The sequence below is a fragment of the Neophocaena asiaeorientalis genome, unplaced genomic scaffold (assembly GCF_003031525.2).
Source record: "Neophocaena asiaeorientalis asiaeorientalis breed wild unplaced genomic scaffold, Neophocaena_asiaeorientalis_V1.1 scaffold943, whole genome shotgun sequence".
Lineage (NCBI taxonomy): Eukaryota > Metazoa > Chordata > Mammalia > Artiodactyla > Phocoenidae > Neophocaena > Neophocaena asiaeorientalis.
The window spans coordinates 1126491-1152856 of NW_020173401.1; the positions used below are offsets into that span (position 1 = coordinate 1126491).

General features: G+C 38.8%; 1 protein-coding gene across 3 annotated transcripts in view; it reads left to right on the top strand.

The window, feature by feature from the left end:
- Window positions 1-1412: 1412 nt before the first annotated feature.
- Window positions 1413-26366, top strand: part of ARPP21 (cAMP regulated phosphoprotein 21) — a 110701-nt gene continuing 85747 nt past the window's right edge. For 2 of the 3 annotated variants that reach the window (XM_024747149.1, XM_024747151.1), the window contains exons 1-8: window positions 1413-1541; window positions 2499-2540; window positions 3504-3593; window positions 7511-7655; window positions 9115-9193; window positions 9862-9921; window positions 10647-10787; window positions 23198-23306. In XM_024747149.1, coding sequence (XP_024602917.1) covers window positions 1413-1541; window positions 2499-2540; window positions 3504-3593; window positions 7511-7655; window positions 9115-9193; window positions 9862-9921; window positions 10647-10787; window positions 23198-23306 — 795 coding nt within the window. Of the gene's footprint in view, window positions 1542-2498; window positions 2541-3503; window positions 3594-7510; window positions 7656-9114; window positions 9194-9861; window positions 9922-10646; window positions 10788-23197; window positions 23307-25173; window positions 25276-26366 lie in introns of all 3 variants that reach the window. The other variant, XM_024747150.1, reaches the window with a different exon arrangement.

Here is a 26366-nt window from a genome sequence, read left to right on the forward strand (position 1 = left end):
TAACTACACACATCCCCGGTGTCACTGAAATACAAGAGATCTGTCAGATACACTGAATGGATATCCTCAAACCTCCCCAAACCTAAGAGCCTTGCTCACCAGGCCCTCACAGACTCCCAAGTACCATCCTTGAGGAAAACTTCCTTTTCCATTCCCACAATCCTTTGCCAAGTGAGCTTGTCCTGTCATGGTAGGTCTTAGCAAATTTGCAACAGAAATTACTGCAATTTAGATTTTTCTCGTGCTTCCTATGTCCAGTTGGAAATAAAGTTACTGAACTAGTAAATGATAAACACTCCCAGAGAAACATGTCAAGACACTGATTTGTCCAGTAATAGTTACCATTGTAATGACTAGGAACAGGGCAGTCATTACTTGGGAATTTTTGTGAAAAAACTGACTTTCTAGGCTACAAGGTCTTTCTCTTATTTTTCTTTCTCCTTCGTTCCTCTCTTTTCTTCTTTCTTTTCCTCCTTCCTTCTTTTCTCTCCTTTCTTGTTTTTCTTAAAAAAAAAAAATTGAGGAGGAAGTAAATGCTAAATTATTGAGGAGCCCCCTTTGACAGCACATCAGAAGGGGAAGTGTCAGGGCTTTATGGAGGAAGGGAGAAAAAAGTACTAATAACAGGCTTACACTTTGAAAAGCCATTTCCAGTGTCTGTGTAGTCGTCTCTTGTGAGCCTGGAGCATCGGAGTTCAGTTGTGATAGCTTCCTTCTGCAGAATCTCCAGCATCAGTCACCGACAGGGCTTGGGGAGGGCTTCTGCTTTTAATAGCGTCACTGTTACTTTGAAGCCTGAACTGTTGTCCCTGAAAGTTTTACTGCCAAATTTAGATCCTATGTGTATACTGAATTATTACCTCTTACATTGACTTCTGCCCCTTGTAGAGTGTACTGAATCCCTTATACCCAGGAAGGTATGTCTGTGGTTGAAATTTGCAAATGATTTATGAGTCATCTTAGAGATGCTGCAGAACCTAGTACCACCTCCCGACTCAGAAGTGGAGGAAGAGTTGGGGAGATACTCTCTTCTTCTTTTGCTTCTACTTTGTAGAGGAGCATAGGAACCGGGAGACGTGTGGGACTTTCATGTCTCATTTTAAGATGTATTGACCCACCTTGACGGCAAGGTGTATTCACAAGAGCATGTTTATGTGTTTGGAGGGGCGTGGACAGGGCAACTGAATCTGCCTCTTGTGTTTGTCTTGGGTACTTGATTTGATCTTGTTTTATTCTCCTTTTGTATAAAATTGTCAGGGAGGCTGGAGTTGCTTATTCGAATTTGAGTACAAAGGGAAAAATCAAATATCTCAAGGATAATGGTCAAGACTTCACCCTGTGCTGACATTACTTTCTGATGTCTTAACCTTGTAGGGTGTCAAATCTTGTTATTTTAATTTGCATCTGGGAGAATGTCTGAGCCAGGAGACCTGAGTCAGACCATAGTGGAGGAAGGCGGGCCTGAGCAGGAGACGGCCACTCCAGAGAATGGCGTGGTTAAATCCGAAAGTCTGGACGAGGAGGAAAAACTGGAATTACAGGTGAGCCTGGAGAAGTCCCATTTCTCATACCACTATGTGCATCCCTTTCTTTCATTTTGAAGATACTCTGAAGGTTTGGGGGTTTTTTGCTTGTAAAGAGTTTGACTAGTAAAATAAATAGGAAATCCATAAAATGAATCTTCTCCTTTCCCAATTATTAGTCTTTTTTTTTTTTTTTTTTCTGACCAAACAGTGCATTCTGGTCAAAATGCCCTTTGAAATGAAAAAAAAAAAAAAAATCCAAAGAACATATTTAATGACTGAATTTGCCCACAGCTTCTGCATATTAATTTCCAGATCAACTCAAGTAGCCTGTGGAGGACTTCTCCTGAGGCAGCTTTACACTAGCTGAGTTATAAAAATGGGTTTGTAGTCCATGGAATACAGCTCATGACAGACTAAGAAAAATCAAAGACATGAGCTCTGTTGACCTTCCTGGGCAGGCTAAGCTTCGATTCTTATTAGCAGAAAAGCCTAGGGAGAAAGAATGCTCTAGAAGGGGTAGGGGGAAGTTTGGGAGTGATTGACGGTACTGAAAAAGTGATATGATTAAATACTCATGATTTATGAGAGAAGGAGATTTGGTAGAAGGAAAACAAACTGTACTTGCAAATAACCTGTATCGATTTTCTTTAAACCAAACTACAAAAGTGTTAACTCTTCTTATATAAAAAGGGAGCAGAGGCTGATAACAGCATAATGGCCAAAAAAGCCTTCAAGGCCGGCTTTTCCCCTCCCCAGGAGCTGCTGTAAGGAGGGAATGAGAAAAGCTAAATGGTCAAAAGTTTGGGGAAGCAAGAGCTGGGGGAGTCCTCCCTGGTGGTTATAATACCTTGTTGCTGTTGTTATTGATTTTTCAACTCTGGTGACATCTTTTTCTCTCCTTCTCTCCCCTCCCCTCTCCTGGTTGTTGGTGGACTGTTTGTTTGTTTGTTTGATTTTGTTTCTAACATACAGAGGCAACTGGCGGCTCAGAACCAAGAGAGAAGAAAATCCAAGGTAGGGTTCTGGAATTCTACACTGACCTGATATCATGGTTGCATGTGGATTAACATCAGGGTTAGAGAATTTGCCAACGATTCACATGGCTGTATGTGGATCTTGGCTGCACCGGTGCTGCCTGCATTTAATGGGGTCGTGTTGATGCCTCTCTGCTCTATGTGCTTTTTTTGGATGTGGACCATTTTTAAAGTCTATTGAATTCTGTTTTATGTTTTGGTTTTTTGGCCACAAGGTATGTGGGACCTTAGCTCCCTGACCAGGGAACGAACCTGCACCCCCTACATTGGAAGGTGAAGTCTGACCACTGGACCGCCAGGGAAGTCCCTCTGCAGGCTTTTTAATTAGAGCATTTAGGGTTCACATAGCTGCAGTGTATATATTTGATCCTGGCAGACTTGACAGTGCTTTACAAACAAATAGCTGCTTGTTTTCTTTTCATTTTAAATCAAGTTTGGGGGAAATGTTTTAGTCTGTCTAATTAGTTTCTGCCTTGAAGTAAACAGGTTCTAGTGTTTAGGACACAATCTTCAACTTTTAAAACATCTTCTCAGTCAAGTCACTTCCAAACCCAGTTTTAGTAGAAATTAATTTGTGGTATCTTTTTCTCCTTGTACTTTCATGAAAAGACAGCAATTCATTCTTTGTATGTTTCCAGTGTGATGGGCACAGTTTGCTAGGCATGTTCCTTAAATTCATCCTTCCACATTCTCCTCCACCTGCATCTCCATCAACACTGGGGTCCGATGCTTTAAGCCAGTGTAGACACTGCATCCCCATCAACACAGGGGGCTGATGCTTGGAGCCACTGTAGACAGCACTGAGCAGTGGATCTGAAGCTTGCTTTTAAAACTCTGATTTGGGAATGTCCAGAGAAGGTGGAGATGATTCGACAGCCTGAGGGTATTTCCTGGGGTTTTTTTCTTTATTTTCCTTTCCTTCTCGTTTCTTTTCCCTCCCCAGTCAGGAGCAGGGAAAGGTAAACTGACTCGCAGCCTTGCTGTCTGTGAAGAATCCTCAGCCAGACCAGGAGGGGAAAGTCTTCAGGACCAGGTATACCCCCCATCATTATGGATCATTGCATGAACGGGATCTACCTTTGTGTGCATGAGTATTAATTTGGCATTAAATAGTGTTTTGGGGGAGCAAAAAACAGTTCAAGAAGGAAAAAGTCTTCTGGCTTCATCCTCTGTTTCTGAGACATTCAATATTAGTTGAACAGTTTGTCACAAAGTATTACATTTGTTTTTTTCCAGACCCTCTGAAAACTGCAAATGGAAAGGAATACAAAAGAATTTAGATTAAAACTTAAAATGTAAGCACAGTCGTGCTGATATTCCCCAAAGGCTCTTTCTTGATAAAACTGAACCAAATATAGTCCCAAGTATCCCATCTCCTTCCTTATTGGAGATTCTTACCTCCCCAAAATGCACTTGCCTATAAAAAAACAAATCTTGGCTTTTATGAAACTTCAGAAATAGTGAATAAGGTGCATTGAGTTTTGGAGACATACTTTTATGGCCTTTGGTGGAGATTTCTCACTACTGGAAAAATTGTCCAGAAATAAACCTGAGATGATGGTGAATTTGAGTTAATATTATTAATTCATTGCTGCATATCCTTATACCTATTTTTGCTCCTTATAGCAAGACTATTAAGCTCTAAAAATTCAAATGCCAACAAAACCCTTCTGTGACAAAATGGGAAACTTCACATCATATTTATTTTTGTTTGCCTTTCAGGCATCATATTCATTTTTATAAAAATGGTCTTGCTGCTAAAAAATTTTCCTTATTTTATCAGAGGCTGAGAGCAGTCAAGACAAGTAAAATGATTTATCTGAGCCCAGAGGAGGAAAAATTGATTAAGATAGCATTATTTTTGTCGGGCCTTGTTTTGCTTCGCTCTTTTTACTTTAATGAAAATAGTCTAAATTCTCCTCATGGGTACAGAGAGCATTGAGAGCACTTTCTTTAAAAGGACCAAAAATAAATTCCTTATAGATTTTGTCCTAAGAGTATTTTTTTTCCCTAGCCTCATTTCCTTAAGAAGCCACCCATGTCGTAAGCCATGGGCAGGCTAGCTTTCAGTAGCCATCCCTATGTTTCATACACAGGCTTTATTTTACTTGGGCTCTGAGAAATACGTGGCTTTTGTTCAGCATTTTATTTGTGCTTCTTCTTTTAAGGGAGATTGAAAAGGGGGAATAATGTGAATATCACAGCTTATATTATTCAACATTGATTGATGGCTTGTGATGTAATGCACACAATATATGTTAACACTGCAGAATGACAGACCCTGGGAGAAGTAATGCCCCAGTGGTCCCCCACTTCTAATGCCAGGCAGAGGAGGACAGCCTTTATAGATTTCATCTGCTTTTTATCCTATTTGACAAGTACCAGGAGGAAATTTTTTAAGAGATCATCTGTATCATTGTGCCCATCCTGGACCTAAGTCTAGGTTCTCCATACAATTGGTGCAGAGAAATAAGAGGCAAACGGTGCTTTGTTCCTGCTGGTTCCAAGCTGAGTAACTAAGACTAGCTTTGTAGAAATTAGAGCTTGCAAGCCTCTCTTTGGACTGGCAGAGGTGTGGTGGAAGCAGGGGGCTGATAGACACACAAATAAGCGAGTGGCCGTGCTACTTTTTTTAGAAAATAAAGAAGCAGACCTTTGAGCTTGAATGCAATGCCTTCATTAGGTACTACCGGCACTTAAACAAAATGTGGGAACTGAATCCCTGAGAACACTGGCCGAAGTATACAGTATACGGATTGTATTGCTTCCCCAATGTTTGTATATTCACAGTATTTGGAAAACTGCCTTCATTTTCCTGCGTGGGAAAAACTCTTGCTACCTGTATTACTTGATCTCAGACCCATAGCTGATGGTTCAGCCTGTCCTTAAGTTAAAGGAGTTTTGCTTTTCTAATGTTATACTATTTACCTATCAGTGTATTACTGCAACTTGAATCATTCTTTTCCTGTTGTTGGATATAAACTTATCCTGTACCGATGTATTTATTAATACTTGTATTTTATTATTGAGCATATCAATAAAAATATTAAAAAAGAACAGATTGTTTTTTACCAACTCTATAGCACTTTTGTGTGTTCTTTCAACACCAGAATGTGTAGAAAAGACAGGTATGTTTCTGAGTATGGTATTTGTCAACACACGGCATGAGTTTGTACATATTTTTGGTAAATGATGTCCTTTAGCCTGTGCTCTTACATTTATATTTCCAAGCCTCTTTGATTTTAGATTCAAACTTACCGAGGCTGGATGGTTCAATCGGTTTTGAAGAAGCAATGAGACCACTGCCATGGCCTGGTACCATCACTTTCCTCCCCTGATCCACTGTCGAATCGATTCTTCCCCACTCAGAGCCAGAAATGTTCCAGCTGTTTCCTTAACAAGTGGAAGCAAACCGTAACCCCGAAGTCTGCCTGAATCTTTGCAGACTGAGACATTTCTGTCCCAAGTCCGGTGATAAAAGACCTTACAATCAAATTACACTCCATTTTACATAATTTGTATATGTCCATCCCGAGGATAAACATGTAGATATCAGGAAACCCGGCTAAGATAAATATTTACCATGAGAAGGTGTTTTATTTCATCCTCTGTATCATGCATCTTTCCAAAGGTGGTGACTTTTTATTCCAGCCTGGAATACACAATGGAGCCTCTCCCAAAAAAGAAATTTGGCTTTGGAGGATTTTTGTTTTCTGCTTGTTAGATTAGCTAGATTTACCAAGAACCATTGAGAATCCCAGATTGACCGTAATTTGAGGACGTAGAGGCATAGTTTAGTCACATGTAGAGGAGCATTAGTTTAGTTATCAGTGAGAAACACTATTAGTCATTGGGAATATTTTTTTCCTACGTCATAAATGTTAATGTCGCTAGTAGAAGAAAGCTTTCCCATCAAATCATCTCTTACATAAGAGCCAGTGGGCTTAATGTTGGCTCATTTGTCATAGTTTTAATCATAGTGTAGTTTTTTCATGAAACTGAAAAACATAATTTGGCTCATTCTTCTTCAAAACAGTGAACATACTATCAACCAAATGGCTGATATATGAGTTAATACAAAATGATCTGTTTTCAGTGAAAAATCAATAAATATAAAAGTGGATCCAGTCCCAATACTGTAAATGGTCAACCAAGCATCAGTTCAAGAGAACCTTACATCTTGGAAAGGATTAACTGATGCTAGAATTAAAATAATATTAAATATTTATGTATAACTGATGGAAAATATAGTCCTATTTTCTACCTTTTCTGAAAGGCAGTGCTTATTGTAACCATATATTACGATGATTTATTAATAGCCTTTGTAAACAATGTATGGTAATAACCCATACCTAGGATTCCTGCAATTCTATATCTTGAGTTTTCATAGTGATAGAAATCATTATTGATATGGTTCTAAAACAGATTTTTAATTGTAAATTGGCTGTCATGGCCTTTATTTATGTCTGTTTTTTCTGTAATTATGATTCAGAGTATCTGTCTGTCTGTGTTTGTGCCAATTTTTCCTTACAAGGAATTATAGAAAAGAACTGCAGAAGCCTCTTTTTTTCTTTTTTTTTTTTTTTGAGACATGACAGGAGCTGTGATGCAAGCTTATTGATAAAGAAAAATTTTCCTAGGTGTTTAAAAATAAACCTGTAGAGAAAATCAGTGTTGTTATCTACGGAAATTTAACTTGCTTATGGTTAATATTCATGAGGCAAAGTTTTAGTACTATATACTTCTCATGACCTTCCATTGACTTCTGAAGTTTAATTCACCTTAAAGGGCAATTATTTTTCTGACAGGTTTAATTTTTTACCATTTAAGAAAAAAAAAAAATCTGCACCTGGCTTTCATTTTCCTGTTCTTAATAATCTCTATGCAAAATGGAAACCAGACAGAGATTCTTAAATCTGGCCCTAAATTATTATATTTTTTCCCCAACAGGAATCAATTCATTTACAGCTTTCCAGTTTTCCCAGCCTGCAAGAGGATGATAAATCTAGGAAAGATGACTCTGAAAGAGAAAAAGAAAAGGATAAAAACAAAGATAAAACCTGTGAAAAACCCAAGATCAGAATGTTATCAAAAGGTGAATGTGAAAATGTTTCCTTAACTTAACTTGGACGCATAAATAGTCACAGAATACATTATAGATTTTACACACATGTCACCTCCCACCAAATTCTGCATATAATTTTATATGTGTACGTATGTGTGTGTGTAAAAGGTGATGTGACCTTGATTTTTTTTTTCTGTTCATGGTGTCATTTTTGTGTATCTAGAAAGGTTACTTTTAGGATCACTTATTTCTTTGGATATTCGTTTGGATATCCTATTTTCAATGAGAAGTTTGTACAAGGGAGTGAATATAAATATGTTCTTAATTCAGGTTTATTAGTCCAGTTAACTGGAATTGATGAACAGTAATAGTACCCAGTTTTATATCTTAACTTTCATGTTTATCTTAAAAAACAGATAGTGGATTAGCAATTCTCAGTCGATAAGTGGTAAGTGTTGTTATCCCCAAAGCACAGATGTATATACCAATGTCAATGGAACACATATTAACATTTTATCTGGCGCAGATGAATTTGGTCTCTGCAACCCATATACTGCTCCATAATGTCTCATTTAAAATATACACACTTCTACTTCAATAAAAATTCTTCCCCAAAAGTTGTTCCTCCTAAAACCCCAAATCCACAATCCGGGCTTTTCAAATTGTTGCCTTACGTATAATTATACAAAACTAAAACCAAAAAAAGAGAGAGAGAGAGACAAACAAAACTAAGTTGAAATGAAGAATACCATGAATAAATAGCTTGGCAGTAGACTATTTTTTTAAAAAATAACTGAGGGAGCATAGGGCATCAGATCAGCTGAGAAATGACAACTACTTCTCATATTATGCTCTATAACCACATATCTGCCTATAACGATTATCTCTGCTGCTGAATATCTAAAACCAAGGTGTATCCAAGAGTAAAGAAGTACAGCTCCCTAAGATGGCTTTAGAAATGAAGCTTTAGCCAGCATCAAAAGACTTGAAAGACTTGGAAATATTTAGTGCCCTCCTATACTTTGTATTGATTATTATTTAGACAGTCTTATAACAGAACTTTCAGTTTTTGCCTTCTCTGTTTTAAGAGAAAGAGAGTTCCATGGTACCTCAAACTCTTGAGAGCTCTCTCTGTGGGTTGGGAGTGCCCCTCACTGTCACGGTGAGGTCGTGCCCTTGCTGACTGACAGCACAGAATGAACACATGACATTTGACTCCACCCACCCACCCAGACTGTGCCCACTTCCTCTCCTATGACAGTTGGGTCTTTCCACACTGGGAATTTACTGGGTGTTCTCAATCCCCGAATCTAATTTTCATCCTGATGTAATATTACCAGGTTGCTAGTTTTGTAACACGTATCTTTCACACCAATAGCTTCACCTAAAGTTTACCTGAGCAAAAGGGATCGGGAAAGGTTGGGAAAACCTTTTCCACCCCACCTCCCCATCGGCCTTTCTGACAACTCCATCCTGCTATTTGTTTCAGATTGCAGCCAAGAATATACGGATTCTACAGGCATAGACTTACACGAGTTTCTGATTAACACATTAAAGAATAATTCCAGGTAAATTATTAAGTAAACCTCTCATTTCTAGAAGAGTCAAGTAGAATATTACCATCAAACTCATTAATCCAAACACTTCTAAGAAGAGAGTTGTAAAAGGCAGGCTTCTTCTCTGATGTCTTAAACTGTCTCTTGTATTTTCTTTTTTCTGCAAATAGTTTGCATGTGTACTGTTTATAAATAGTCTTAATTCCTGGGTACTTAGCCAATGAATAAATTACAGTTTACAAGTTCTGCTTTTCTGGTCACAAAGAGATACTGATTAAGGGGAAAAAATAGAGGATGAGAATCAATGTCAGATAAACCAAATATGCATCATTACAGCTATAGAACCAACTACTTAGGCTTAGCTTTGTTCCAGTTTCCTATCAACTTAAAATATAAAATTTACTTGATGTGTTTTATGAGCCTAATACCTTGCATGCCTTAATTAATATTAAAAACTACAGGAGTTTCAATATTACAAAATACTTAACAAATGAGATGAGAAATAATCTTAAACAGAATGGAATTACAGGTATTTGGACAGCATATTCCAGAGAAGAGTTAGATACTGATTTGTAGCCACATAGATTTAAACAATCTTTTCCATACATATAAATGAAATTGTTAAGTCTTTGGGAATGGAAAGTACATAAAGCCTTTTCATTTTAACATTTATTTTGCAGAGACAGGATGATACTCTTGAAAATGGAGCAGGAAATTATTGATTTCATTGGTGACAACAAGTATGTCAAATTGCAATGCCGGTTAATTAATCTGATATGTCTTAGTTTGGTATTTGGGTTTAATTATTCATTCTGGAAGGATTTTTAGGGATAGATAAAACATTATTTAATGTGTTTGCTGACTCATTAAATAGAGATGCTATTGGAGTTAGGAGCTATGTGCTGATGGGAATTGTTGCTTGGACCGTGTGTGCTCCTGCTTGTTAAATTCCTGACAAAATGGCTATAAACAGGGGGCCACTGATTAGCATAGAGTAGCAGTAACAAGAAGCGACCCTTTTCATTTTTATTATAGTTTTTTAATGGGCGCCAGCTGGCTGTAGTCAGTTATGCCTGGAAATAATTGTACTGCTTTCAGTGTCAACCATGTAATGACATATCTCCAGATAGGCATCTGCAGTCCCGTATTATGTCATGTCATTTGTCCTGTGCCTGGCTCTGTTGACAAGGTATCCTGGACCAAAACAGAACACTTTCCAGTGGACATTAAGTTCTCTGTGGTCTGCGAAATGTGCAACTATAAAACAAAAACACTTATTGTAACTTAATCAATACATCTGTAAGTGGAAAATGTGTCTGGAAATGAGGACCTCACGTGATGCCAGAAATGAAATAAGCTTAATGGTTTGGATGAAAAAGAAATGGTTTTGTTTGTGTGCCTCTAAAATGTACTACAGGCCAGAAACGAATATGCTGATTCTGCTGTTTCTTGTATTCCTTTCCAGTAATCATTATAAAAAGTTTCCTCAGATGTCGTCCTATCAGAGGATGCTTGTCCATCGAGTGGCCGCTTACTTTGGGTTGGATCACAACGTGGATCAAACGGGGAAATCTGTCATCATCAACAAAACCAGCAACACAAGAATGTAAGCCCCACCACTGTATTTATTTAGCATTTGCTTTTTCTCTTGTGGATTCATTTATAAGAGCACAGTATAAAATTCAAAGTACATGGCATTTAAAATGTACAGTGTTATTTATCTCTTGCTCTTATCAGCAGTAGTGGCATTTATCTGTAGAAGATTGTCTGAGGACCAGGAAAGTCGATAAAATTTAGGCCGTACTGTGTATTTATTGCCTGATCTTTTACATAACTCGTGAGACGCAATTTTCTTCCTTCCATCAGTAATCCCTGTGATTACATACAAAACATGGAACGTGTTATGTCAAATATACCTCCAATGAGAAATAACAGACATTTTAAAACAATAATGACATACATAGGAGAATTGTCCTTTTCTTTGTTTTTCTGTTTTATAGACATCAATCTTAGTGTGGTTTTTAGAATAACAAAAAAATCCAAACCTGGAGACAAAAGTCCTGCCTCTAAGACCCAATTCTTTTACACTAGCTGTGAGACTTGAAACAAGTCATTTAAAATCTGCCATCTCAGTTTTTTCACCTGTAAAATGAGAGTTTTTGAGCTGGCTAATATCTAAGTTCTAGATCTAAAAGGAGGTTGCTTGTTTGGTTTTGCTCCTTTCAGTAATTGTTTGCTTCTATCTTAATGACTTTTCATGGTGCCACTGAGTCACCAAAAAGCGTAAGATTAGTAGTCATTTGCTTTGGTAATTTGGAACTGTCTCTCTTGAACTCGTGTCTCCTTTAAGTACAGCACGAACCACCTTCATAGCAAAAATACACATTAAACTCAAAAACTGTCCCTATATAAAGCATTCTCTTAAGACATCTGTGTATTATAATTTCTTTTTTCACAGTGTTTGGTAAATTGTGTAACCTGCATGGTTTTTAGGAATGCCGTGCTGGTGAAGGGAACTTTTGTATCAAGCACAGCAGCATGGTTAAAACATTATTTTCTACTCACTGGAGGTTGGGACTTGTTGGGATGGAGATGAGGCTCTTTCTCTGCTCAAGACTCAGTCTGTGTTCAGCAGAATGAGCGTGAAAGTCATAGTGGAGAGAGCTCAGACTAGGAGATCTGGGACTGAGGTTGGCTATTATCTCAGGAACACTGAACACTTCACTTCTCTGGGCTTCAAATTACTTATTTATCTGCAGGAGAGTTTGAAACGGATAATGTTTAAAGGCCCTTGGAGCTTCAGAATTCTTGGGTCCTGTGGTTGCATTCTACTGTGCTGGCAAAATACATCTTAAAATGTATTAGCTTTCCACTTTATCTGATTGTTGGCACATGGACCTCCTATTCTGAACAGTAGTAGGAATGAAAGATTACTGTCCTTTAATCCTTTACATCTTCCCTCTCCATCAGATACTCCTGGTTGTTGCTGTTGTTTTTCACTCTCCATTCTGGTTTTTCTTATGACGTTCTGATACTAATGCAGGGACACGCTGATTGCAAAATAGGCAAGCAAGTGACTCTTTCCTTCTAATTTCACCTCTTTCTCTGTAAGGCCATAACAGACATGGAAAAAACCCATAGGTCAAGTAGATTGGTACAGTTTCAACGAGTAGAGATAGTGCATTTATGTTTAATTCACTGTGATTTTGCAATCGCATAGTCATAAATATTAATACACATGTTTGAGACCTGTTTCCTTGTATAACAGTTTTTGAGAAAATAAACCAGTGTATAAAGGCTCTCAGTAAACTCTGAGTGATGACTCTGAACTTGCTCAGTTCGATGTAGTAGTCACTACTTATGTATGACTATTTACATTTTAAATTAATTAAATTTAAATAAAATTTGAGCATTAAGATTCAGTTCCTCAGTCAGGCTAGCCACATTTCAAGTGCACCTGTTAGAGCATATATAGAACATTCCCATTTCTTCAGAAAGTTCTATTGGTCAGCTCTTCTCGAAATCCTTATGATTCTTGCAAGTTTCCATACACCACTAAAGGGCATAATTTGTCCCTTAAACCTTTTATTTTCTGCCAATGAGCGTCATATTATCATAATATCAGACTTCTTCACTTCCAAAAGAGGACTAGATTTTCTTTTTCTTTTCTTTTTTTTAAATGGCCAGTTTCCAATAGACCCCATGTGTTCATGCCTCCAGGAAGAGCAGAAGGAGTGTTTATGCAGGGTACACCTTTAGGTGTTGCTGCTACAACAAAATGCCCAGGCCGCTAGACATTTTGCCTGGTTCCTGCTCTTGATCCTCACTCTGTGAGTCCTAAACAAAAAGAAATGACCGTATGTCATGGACAATCAAGGTATTTTCTGAAGAGCTGAGCTTAATAATCCTTCATCCACAGTTGTCAAGGCCTACTGTCCTATTCCAGCTGCCTTTCTGACCGTCCTCGATTTGAGTGGCTCTTGCCGGGGTTGAGGTGGGGTTGGGGGAAGTTAATATCTTTTCGGACAAGAGAAAAGGAAGAATTAAATGTCCTTTTACAAATGTCCTTAACAAGTCACATTTCCAGGACCTGAATCACTTTGGGCAGTTTCAGCAAAGGAGAAATAAATATTGTTCTGTGGGAAATGATACATTTGATGTTTGAAGTCTGTTGCCGTGTTCTCATGGAGTTGAAGTTGGAAAGGGAACATCTCTTCAAGTTCTAGGTGTCTTGCGTTTCTTTGAAAATTTCAGGAGTTGTGCCATCAGCGCAATTGGCATGTGATGGTCGTGGGGACCGTATTGATTTAGATATATTATTAGATGAAAATGTTTCCATTTCTATAAAGGAGGGAGGCTGAGATGGAAATTCCTCAGATGGTTCCTTGCGGGTTTTGTGTTTTAGGAATACCTTTTCAATGTGTACAGTTTTATGCTATTCTGAAGCAAATACATTACAAATGCATATTTTAAATGGCACTGCAGCTGGGGAGAAATGCAGAAAAACGTGGATGGAAGATATAAAAATGAACTAGAGGGCTGAGGGAGAGAAAACACTTTCTTATTTAACCTTTAATTTTTCTTTTTCAATGACACTGAGCTGGCGTATAAGGTGTTCCTCTGGCATGGATGCATATCAGCTAGATATTGGCTGGGATTTATTTCCAGAATTCCTGTTTTTCTAGATTGTCAGCAGTTCAAGTAATTATAGAATGTGACTTGAAAATATTAAGTTTTGCATGGAGAGAAAATAGTTTCACCTGAAGTTCAAAATATTTAAGTCACGACAGCAGACTCTGAGGATTATACATACACATGTGTGTACCACACTCACTTCTAGTATTTTCTCTAATGTCTTCAGATATAATACATCCATCCTTTCATGATGGAAAAAACTTATCTCAGACTTCTCAGTTAGTTAAGTGGTATAATCTCTTACAAGAACATTACCTAATGTTCGTTCAATTGCACTGGGTACTTTACCTCTTCTTTAATGTATATTATTTCATTTAATATTAACAACATATAACATAAGTCATTAGAGGTTCATTTTACAGAAGAAGAACATTAAGCACAAGCTCAGGTTCAATTTTGGACTTACAGAGAAGCAATGCTCAGCGTGGCTGGGGTCTAAACCAGTGTGTCTAATGCTGAGAACAATTTCCTTAAATAATCTAACTCTCTTTAAAGCAAAAACGTCCAAAACATCTTGGGCAAAATCCTCAAGCTCTCCGGGATTGGTTGGGATTTTCAACTCTTAAGTCTTTTGTTGTCTGATAAGAAACAATGATTGAGGGCGAAGATCTTTTTGAAGATTAACTCAGTGGTGTCAATAAATAACAGAGTCTTCCTATAAAATGATAGTTCTTGCCAGATTTTCTGTATTTATCACTGCTACAAGATGTGATATTTGGGGAGAAAAAGATGCCGTATTTGGTAGGGGGTGATAGCCATCCAGTGGAAACTTCCTATACTCCATTTCTGTGTTTTCAAGAATGAAAAAGCTACGCTTATGGATAATGTCGGTACAGGAGATAAACGTATCCATTGTGTTGATACAAAATTACTGTTCCAAGCAATTCAATTGTCCAAATGCATGTTTTCATGTCATAGCCACAGGAGCATGGGGTTGAGGATGTAGTAGTCCTGAGAGAGTAGAAAATAAGAATCATGTTCATTTGGGATATGTTCCAAAAAGGTGCCTTCTTCTGAGTGAACTGATGCACTTTAGAGACTTTAGCAAAGGAAAGTCACCTTAGCCTGGCACCACTGCATCCTTGTTGATTCTCAGGGCTAGCCAGGGTGAGAACAGGTGAGTGTATGTCACCTACAGCCATCCAGCACATCTGTTGTTCCACGAGTTGGATCTGAATGGTTGGGGATGCCTCTCATTAGAATTGACTGCTTTTTGTTGAAATAACAGAGTTTTTGAGCTGAGGCTCACTACGTGTTTGTTTGTTTGTTTCAGCTTTTGTTGGACTCTCTTTCCCCCGTTTATTGCTAGAAATATGTTTCACTCTCTAGCACTTTTAAATTTTTTCTGTTGACATTCTTTGTTAACTGTCAGATTAGGTGGTGACACCAAATGAGCCCCTTGGAAATCTGGGGCAGAGGTACTAGGGTCCGTGCAATTTGGTAGTGCAAGTGATATTTAGAATGTATTTACTCTCTATCATGTTACTTTTTTGATAAGTATTGAGGATTGAGGCTAAAAGATGAACAGTGCTTTTTAAAAAATATTTAAATGTTACAAATATGTGGGTCTGTTTTCTTTATGAGAAGCTTTATTCTTCTCTTTGTTTCCCTCTCTGATCTTCACTCTTTCTCTTTTGCTTATTTTTCTACGTGTTTAGCCCAAAGCAGCTCATTGTTCTCTTATTAGATAATTTTTACCCGCCCCCCCCCCTCCCATTTTCTCCTTCTTAGAGAAAAGATGTATGCTCAGGGTGTATCATATGGAGACGAGAAACCATCTACTTTGACGAGTATTTTCCAAAGGGCCAAGATCAGTCATAGGCAGAGAAAATCCCACGTGTATCTGAATGTCTTTGCATATGTCAGAGTAACCATTTAACTAGCTCCAGATAATTTTCATGTTAAGATGTTGTCATCTCTTGAATATTTTTTTCTTTTGTCTTTCACATCCACCCACTGTCATTGCCTCCAATCCCCTACTCTTAAGAGTGCAAAGCAAGGAAAGGAAATGGCAGATCTACTGCGGAAAGAGGATACAGGCCCCTGCAACCATGAAACAAGAATAGTGGCTCAAAGGCAGAGGTTGGGGGTGACACCTTAAGAGTCCAGTGCTCAAGAGCACAAGGTCCCGATTCCTGAGAGGTGTGGACGTGGGTATTGGCCTGGAGTGATGAGCGGCGTATGGTGACTGTGGTAGTTTGCTTGTTTGTTGCAGAAAGGCTGATTCACTGAGCTGGCTATTAGGTAAATCACAAGAACCATGCAACTTGTTCTGGTGCTAAGCAAAGCCTCTCTCTAAGTGAAGCATTTGAGCCCAGTTGACTTTGCTAAGAATCCCTGAGGTGATGGATGACGACTGCCCTATGAAAAGGACTGGGGGACTGCCCCCTTGTCAGGGGGCAGACCAGAGAGGAGTGGCCAGCAGCACAGCAGGGTCAGTGGACATCTGTTCTGCTTAGATTCCTGAAGGGACTCAGGTTGAAGGTGGGAGTCATCAGTTCTTGACCCTTAAGCACTCACTCCCTGCAGGTGATGGAGTGCATTTATACCAGAACAAACCAAAAAAACCAATACTTTTCCTCCCACATCTGTTGTATTTCTTTTCCTTTGTCTCGGAATGTGAGTGGCACCAGGAATAAACTGAGCAGAGTCCTGATATGATGCTTGCTTACTAATCCTCTGAAGAGGACTACGCATCACTTCAAGTGCCTCTTGGAAATCTGTGAGCGGTTGGTTGGCATCCTGTCATTTCTAAACAGGACAGATTTACTCTGCGCTTTTTATAGGAATAACATTGAAAAATCATCTGACCTTAAGCCAAAGGTCAGAAACCTAACTAAGAATCACATTACTTTCAGGAAAACCGTGGGATTTTATTTACTGAACAGACAACCGAGTTCTTTAAACAATAGTCCAGCTCAAAGTTAAGACATTTATTTATTAACATCGGTCAAACTCTGCATCATGTCTCTCAAAATATATTTTCTCATATTATTATTCTCAAATACCTCAGAGAACATGTGTCTGTAGATAGACAGACAGACATTGTGAGGAGAGAAAATAAGTGTGCTGTGTTCCTTTCGCAACTTGAAATTATGTATGGGCCTTTGAGTGTTGAACATATAATTTACTGTTTAATTTTGGAAATGAAACATGCACGTACCTTCTATAATGTTAATATCCTTAATATAACTTTTTTTAAAAAGAGCTTTCCCATGCAGTAATAATACTTTCCAAATATCTGTATATCTATCTATCTATCTGTCTAGCTCACAACATTCTAGGTAGATAAAGCTAGACTGTCTTACAGAAGAGAAAACTGAGGTTCGTGTCTTGATCTTACCTGGTCATTTCACAGAAGATCAAGACTGAAATCCACGGCTACTGCCACTCAGCCAAGACTGAGGTTTACATGGTGTGTAAGTGCAAGCCTGTGTGTATAAATGTGTGAAGACATTATCTGTATTATACAGTTTGGGAGAGTTTAGAGGGAGGTTCACTATACATATAAATACTACATATAGTCTTTTCCTATATGTAGAGTAGTTTGGAGGGAGCCGGATTAGTGATTTGGTTCCTTCCATCAGCACCTTGGCCTCCTGTAGGGAGCAGAATTAGGCCCAGTTTCTGCAGACTCCCTTTGTTGCTTCTAGATCCACCTTTAGTAGGAGCAGCCACATTAGCACTCTCCCTGGGGGAAGTTGTAGGGCATACTTGAAGGCCAGAGCCTGGTTGTGTACAATGAATCTTCTTGGTGTATTTCCTGTGTCTTACTAATCTTAAGATTGCGAGAGAACAAATGTATGGACACCAAGGGGGGAAAGTGGTGGGGGAAGGTGGTGGTGGTGGGATGAATTGGGAGATTGGGATTGACATATACACACTAATATGTATGAAATAGATAACTAATAAGAACCTGCTGTATAAAAAATAAATAAAATTCAAAAAATAAAAATGGTCAATAGAATGAACTGAAATTTCAACAGAGAACATATACAAATGACCAAAAACAAAAAAAAAAAGATTTCTGCTAGTGGAGAGGCCGTGAGTGTGTCACCATGACTTCAGGAAAGGTGGAATTGGGGCATAGAGTAGAAAGAGAAGTTGTAGTCTGTTGGTTGAAGATGTTTGGTTTCCAAACTTAAATGCTAGAATGCTGAATTTTTAAGGCGTAGTCTCATTTAAAAGAGAATAAAATGGTATAGAATGACAAGGTGGAAGTGGAAATCATGAAATATGTAAAGAACATAGGACTTTCTTTTTTAAATAAGAGGTATCAGTTGTCAGTATCGTAATTGAATATTTCCACGTGTTAAGGGAACAGGGCCACTCAGACTTCTGTAATATGTTTGACTATTAAAATATTTTTGACGAATGTCTTTGACATCAAAATATTTCACCCTGCTGTGCACAGCAAGCTTTCATGCATATTGATGACCATCTTTCCATTATTCAGTATGAAATTCAAAGATGTCCCTTTGTGCTTCTCCTTGTTTAGCAGAATTGAATTCTTCATTTGTGCATATGTGAGGGGGAGGGATTAAACTGAACTGTTTGGATGAGAAGTAATACATTTGGTTTCAAGAAATGGAAACCAAATGGCAGTGAGAGTAAACCACTGAAAATACTTCTAGATCAAAAAGATTTTTAAAAAATAATAAAGCATCCTCATCTTTTTTTAAGGTTCAGGTGAAAGAACTCTAACTAAAATTGGAATCAATTGACGAGAAGATAGAGTTTGATGGTCTTACACAGTATTTCACTCAGCCATACTGCCTGTCAATTCATGAGCTCTGTCTAATAAGGAACAATGAAGAGTTAGTTCTAACTTTTGAAAGGTTTGACTGGGGATGCCGAGACAGAATGGAAATGCCAGTACTGCTCACCACATGTGATCAATGAGTGTCACAGTAGACACCTGCTATGAATTGTGGGAAAACACTTTTTTAAAAAACTTAAGAAGAGGAAACTATTTTTTTTTTTAATCAAGAAGAAACATTAGGAACTTCCCTGGTGGCGCAGTGGTTAATAACCCGCCTGCCAATGCAGGGAACACAGGTTCGATCCCTGGTCCGGGAAGATCCCACACGCCACGGAGCAACTAAGCCCGTGCACCACAACTGCTGAGCCTGTGCTCTAGAGCCCGTGAGCCACAACCACTGAGCCCACGTGCCACAACTACTGAAGCCCGCACGCCTAGAGCCTGTGCTCTGCAACAAGAGAAGCCACCACAATGAGGAACCCATGCACCACAAGGAAGAGTAGCCTCCGCTTGCCACAACTAGAGAAAGCCCGCACACAGCAATGAGGACTCAACACAGCCAAAAATAAATAAATAAATTTTGAAAAAAAAGAAGAAACATTAAATTTGTTTTCTCTGCTTTTTGATAATGATAAAGAGACAGCTAAAAATAATAACTCATGGACTGAAATGTTCCAGGAAAAAAAAATGTAGGCATGTATAATGCATGGCCATGAGATACATAGTAAACTCTAGTTATCATTAATTTAATAAATACCTTGACCTTTTGAAGCCTTGAGGAGTTTTTCTTAGAGTTACATCTTGATACATTAAAAATAATTCATTACCATTTTAAATAAAGGTCCATGATATATTACTTTAGTTCCATTCATTTTATGGCTAAGAAATAATGTTGCTATAATGTTAAATTAGTGGTAAAAAGGATTTTTTAAAGCGCTAATATAATGGTGCATTACCAGTAATTTTTAGTGTAATCACATATAATACTTCAGTAATAGCCTGCATGAGTTTAAACCTAAAATTACTCCTTACCTCTAGGTAATTCTCTATAAAATCAACCTGGAAAAATCTTATTAGGTTTATTTTATTCCTTTTATGCAAACTTCAAATGGTTACTTTCTAACCTTTGAAAATATTTTTGGAGAATCAAGAAGGGATTAGTAATTTGGACTTTTAGTTTCTAATGTTTGAAAACAAATTTAAACAAAATACTTGAAAAGCAGTCGTGCAAGATGCAGTTTGCATAATTTATATCAGAGTAACAAATATTGTTGTTCTAAATAGTATTTCCATTATTGATTCAAACGAGCTCCTTTGACTACTCTTGCTTATGTGATGGATGTATTTTTCCTGCTATGAAAAAAAGAAAATCAGTACTATGAAGAAACGCACATGACATTTCAAAAATAATGGTTGAATAGCTCTCTCGTAACTATAATGACATTTTAACTGAGAAGTTCCCAAACTAGAAAAGCTAAAATTCCCATGTCCACCTCTTTTCCCAAGATATCCTCAAATGTGAAAAGCTTTTCTTTAATAACACAATTGACTTGAAGCCAAACATAAGTCTGATTTTTAAAGATGTTCCTAATGGTCTAAATTTTTTTTTAAGATTTATAATTTATTTATTTTTGGCTGCATCGGGTCTTAGTTGTGGCACGCGGGATCTGCATTGAGACATGCGGGATCTTTCGTTGCGGCATGAGGGCCTCTCCCTAGTTGTGGCAGGCGGGTTTTCTCTCTCTCGTTGTGGCGGGCAGGCTCCAGGGTACGTGGGCTCTGTAGTTGTGGCATGCGGGTTCCAGAGCATGCGGGCTCTGTAGTTTGCAGCACGGGGGCTCTAGTTGAGCCGCGGGAGCTCAGTAGTTGTGGCGCGCGGGTTTAGTTGCCCCACGGCATGTTGGATCTTAGTTCCCAGACCAGGGATCAAACCCACGTCCCCTGCATCGTAAGGTGGATTCTTTACCACTGGACCACCAGGGAAGTCCCTCTAAATTTGAATTTATGCTCCTACTAACCAAACTCTCTCCTGTTCTGTTTCATAAACATTTGTGACTGTATATCTTACTCAGTGATTCTTTGATCTGTCCCTGAATTACTGTGATTTATATACAGCTGCGCTAAATTTTCATTCATTCATACATTGAGTAATTTATTCATCCAACCAAATGCCTCGCATATGCCAGGCATGGTTCTAGGCACTAAGGATTCAGTTGTTAAAAAGCAAGGTCCCTACCCACATGGAACTTGCATTCTATCTCTGGTTACTACGCTGAAATCTCACTCTAAATGATTTTCTGCCTAAAGAAGAATTTAGTCTGAAGCAAATTCACCTTATGCTCATGAATCCAAAAGTTCACTTTCTTAGACCATTTCATTTCTAAATGAACATTTATAGATGATTAGCAACAAATAAAAGAAATATATCTGTATATTTAGCTGTCAGCAAATCATTTCATTGACTAGAGTTTATCAGGTTTGCAGAACTTGGGGCTATTAGAAGAGGCTTAATTAGTATTGATACTATCAACGTTTGTACTTAAGTTAATATCCTAATTTTACATGCTACATAAAAAACAATACAACAACATCTAAGTGTCTGAAAATGTTGGGAAGCTTTAAAAAAGCTTTTTTTAAAAAAAAATTTGGATATCACTGTATTGTACACCTGTAACTTATATAATATTGTACATTTACCATACATCAATTAAGGAGAAAGGAAAGAAAACAATATAACAACATCTAAGTGGTTGAAAATGTTGGGAAGCTTTAAAAAAGCTCCTAAAAAAAAAAGAAAGAGAAAAGAAAAGCTCCTGGAGAATTTTTCTCGTTTACAGTGACCTGTAGCTATTCACACTAGTATTGTCAGACTTTATAGCGTAATAAGTAATTGAAGTGACCTGTGACTGTGCTCCACCAAAATATATTTAATTTCTCTACTGTAAATGACCTCTTCATTATACAGTGCAAATTTACTCTGTTCTGATGTTAAAATGTCACATTCGCACTTCCAGATTGCTATATTTTATTACATCTTAATTTTGATGGAAAACGTTTACATTGATATTGAAGATGATATGATGCAGATTTTTTGTTCTTTATCCTGAGGTGTGAGGCCCTCCAACCCACTGAGTACAACAGAAGCAGAGAGAGACTGAATCACTTCTCTGCAAGGATGTGAATAGGCTGTTTGATGCCTGTGGCTTAGTGGGTGAATCTATAAACTGGAGTCAAAAGATTTAGCGAGGGATGGTTTCTTTATCTGTAAAAGAGGCAAAAAATATTTGCTTTTCCTACATCAAAGTTTTTTTGCAAGGATTGAGTAAGATAATGATATCACTTTGCAGAAATTATATACAATTCTAGAAGGCTATAACTGGTATTATTTCAGTTTTCTGGTTTTGTCTGCTCCCCAATTATTATTATACTTTATGTATGTGTGTTTAAGGAAACAATGCTTCTCATCAAGATTTGAATTATACAGTTAAACTGCTCCTTTGTTTTCAAAGTGCTGTTTGCTTATTTTGGAGCTAATGATGAGATTCCCTTAATTACTGGTCACCTTAATTGCTGGTCATATTAAACAATAGATGCTGTCACATGGCTTCCCAATGACTGGATACATACTGAACCCAGGGGACTTACAGAGTTATACATCAGACACGAGAGACACTTTAATGACAGCCGTAAATTACAACTGCTCCTAAACTGGGGAATGAACATTTTAGCACTTCCTCTGGGATGAACCCAAGCCCAAGACATTCATTGAGTTCTTTGGTGTGCAGTGATGCCCGTGGGAAATTAACAGGGAAGTGGAGCCCTTTCCTGTAATAATACAAAATGATTAAGAGGACCTTAAAAAATCAATTGACTAATCAATAGTGTATAACTGCTTGGAGCATTTTCCCCATGCTAATCAGACATTAAGTTGTTTAAACTAAATATCTCCAGTTTCCCCTATTACTGAACTGATTTATAAGACATGGTCAAGGATGTCAGAGTCTGCTGGAGCCAGATTCCAGAGCATTTGTCATTAAAGAAAGACGGAAATAATTCGTAGATGGTTCTCTCTCACTACAGATTCAGAAGGCTCTTGAAAGGGAAGATATAATAGGAAGATATAAAAGAAAGTGTTCTCCTAGTTTCCAGACATTGGTGAATTAATGTGGTAATCCCAAATTCTAAGCATGTATAGTTGCTTGAGAATATGGGCAGGGACTTGATTGAATTCAGAGTGATGGAGGTCAAAATAACTATAGAAAACATCTATACACTATATATTTTCAGGCCTTTACAATTTTTTTTTAACTTCAGCCATGGTGAACGGCATGCAGCAAACAAGACTCCGAATTCCAAACAACCAAAGGTATTCAGACCACACCTGTGAAGTGACATATTATTACCTACCTGTATATTGCCAGCAATGCTAGTATCAAAACCACGTGTACACTTTTTTTTAAAGTTGAATGCCACTGTGCGGGGTGGGGGGGGAACACTAAGAAATAACTTTAAACAGGGGGAAAAACTTTTTTTATTGATATGTTTTACTTTGCTGGCAGACCAGAGCAAAGGTTTTGTGAACATTTAAAAGATGAAAAAGGTGAAGAATCCCAGAAGCGGTTTATCTTGAAGCGAGATAACTCTAGTATTGATAAAGAAGACACTCAGGTTGGTTCTCAAGTTTGAGAGTGGCTGACGTTGTTGTTTTTGAAGGTGGGCTGCCTGATGTTCTTGTCATTCTGTTGTCCCCGCTCCCCCTCCCAAATCTCCCCTGCCTCTGAAACGACTGTCCCCCCCAACCTCCTGCCCCCCTCCCCCCTGCCTCCCTCTTTGGCCTTCAGTGGGTAGCAAAACACCACATCCTGGTTGCTTCAGCGATGGCTCTGTGTTGGGCTGCATGGGTGGTGCTTGGCGCAGGCTCTGCTGCATGTCTTGGGGGGTTGGGATGCCTCAGGCTCCGAGCTGATGGGAAGAGCTTTGTCAGTTGCATTTCCAGGTGTCTGTGTAACTCTGGCAGTCGTTCCCCTCCCTACAGCTTTATCCTTCCGTTGTGCACACATTGAGCTGGATTGTCAATACGGACCGCTGATCAACTGATGTAGCTGTAAACAACAAACCTTGTTATGGTGAGGCCAGGTGGATTTTGCAAACTCTCCTAAAATAAGTCTTCACAACGAAGAATTGAGTTCAGGTTTTAGTCCCCCACCCCTTCCCCTTCCCATGTTTTATCGTCCATGTCAGTTGTCTGCTTGTTTTGCACGAACTGGAGCAGAACTTCCTCCTTACGTGTTTTTTGCTTGTGACAAAACATTACATTGTTCTAGAGTAGCCTTACTCATGGGACCTCAACAAGGCTAGAGAGACTTTTCTATGGATGGAGGGGGTGGGATCCAGGATGATTAAGAAGAAAACTAAGTAAATGGCAAAAGAAAACAAAATTTTAATGATAAGAGGAACAGTAGAAAGTCATATAAATGTCATTACAGTTACCCTTTATGTCTCTGACAATCAAATAGATTTTTTTTTTGGCAATGACTTTGCTTTAGAATGCTGAAAGGTAAGACAATCTGCGTCTCACTCAAGTTGTTATTTTAATTACCCACAGTGAGTCACCGTGAGCCTGTGTGTGCATCTCTGACGCACTTTTTTTAAAAAAAAAAAAACCCGTTCGTCATTTGTATCTCGTTTCCTGCCACCACCATCAAACCACACCATGGCTCGAGTTGACTCTGGAACATGTGCCCCTGTCCTGTACTTAGTGGGTGTTTGTTGAATGGATGGATGGACGTGGTTAGTGCAGGGCGTTTGGGGAGGCACGGCAGGAGTAAGATGGGAGGGCGGTAGAGACACAGGAAGTGGTTCAGAGGGAAGAACAGCAGTCCTCATGCTGGGTTCTTTGAATTGTTAGATTTCTTGACATCGACCTTAATCAGCAGACAAGCTTTTTGAATTTAGTTCCTCTTTTTATCCCAGACGCAATTCACAGAATAAGTCATTGAGTGAATAAAAATACAAGTTAGGATGCAGAGAAGTAGCGTCCATATCTTCCATTCTGCCTGTTCCCTTCTTTACCACCTGGCTCTGTTTCTCCGGTCACCAAGTTTTCAAAGCCATTTCTTCTCTTAGCCATCTTGAACTAGCCACTTCCTCTTTTCTCACCACCATTCTGCCTCCTTTTGGGGAGTCAAAATCACACAGGTTTGCTAAGGAGACAGAGCCCATGACTCATGACCCATCACGTAGCCAACTGACCGAATACCTGAGGCACATTCAGGAGCTTACACTCCAGAAACTCCCATGCTACTTGCATCCAGCAAGGGAGCAAGCAGGAGTAACAAGCATCCCCTGCCATTGCATGGCACACACACCACACACGTACCCCACCACGGCTTCCTTAGGGACCAGAGGGAGTAAGGCTTTTCACGCCCCATTTGCTTAAGTGAACATTTATTATTCTCAGCTGACAGTTTTTCTTAACTGCAGATTTCCAACAGCTCAACTTGGATAACCCTCCTGATTTCTTTTTTCTGTTCAGCAAAACAGAATGCATCCATTTAGAGATGACAGACGAAGTAAATCAATTGAAGAGAGAGAAGAGGAATATCAGAGAGTGAGGGAGAGAATATTTGCACACGATGTGAGTAGTTGTTTTCATTGCCTCTTGAGTGCGGTCCTTCCATCAGCAGCAAGGCAGCCTCATTCCCCAGACAGGGAGCTGGCAGGGACGAGGGAAGCTGGAGGCAGGGAACAAACCGAAGGGCAGCAAACTAGAGGTGTTTCTGGAAGAGGACCTGCTTCAGGGAAGTGATGGAGGAGGGGCCGAGGGTTTGCATGTGTTCTCTAGGGTATGACCTGTGGGGAAATAGAGATACCATTTTGGTCAATGAAATAGACCGTAAGTACAGAGAGAGGTTGCCAGATTTGCAGAAATCCCTTCACGTTCATATTAGCCAGCAGATACCACACGGTTGTCTTTTTAAGACCAACATTGTACACAGGAAAGAATTACAGGAAAAGAAAGAAGAGTCGTTGATCTTACACACACACACACACACACACACACACACACACACACACACACAGAATTTTCTGCAATCTTAGCAAGTATGGACATTTTATTATATCAAAGTTAAATAGTGATATTCATCCCCCCCCACCCCATTTTCAGATCGAATAGTTCTGTGAACAATTCTCAAGGATATAGTCAGAAAACAATTTTTATTGTTCAAATCCCAAAGAAGATGTGGTTGGGTATTTTTTGTTATCCTTTTCCTCAGTGTGGCCAAAATTAAATGCAATTAAATTAAATACAAATTAAAAGGTTTAAAAAAACTGGATTTAAATGCAATGAAATGAAAAGGACAAGCTATTGCCATAGGTTTTCGCTTCCATGAACTCATCTGGCACCCTCCTAACATGCTGTGGCCTCTTCTCTCTGCAGAGGTACAGCCGTGAGCACCTTTGTGTAGACCCTCTGCTGCCAACACCTCTGGCGTTACTAAGTCAGGTGGAGCATCTGACCTCCTGTGTGATTTGCTCCTGGATGTCTTACAAAGCCAGCCTAGCATGGAGGGGGACTGCTCTCCCTAGAGGTGTTAAGCCCAAGCCAGTCTCCCTGATCTCTAGATCCTCTCTGCCTTTCTTAAAACACAATTTTCAGTTGAATAATCTGGCCCAGAGCTTGGGAATTAGAGGAGTGTGAGAGAAGGAGATGGAGGTAGCCATAGT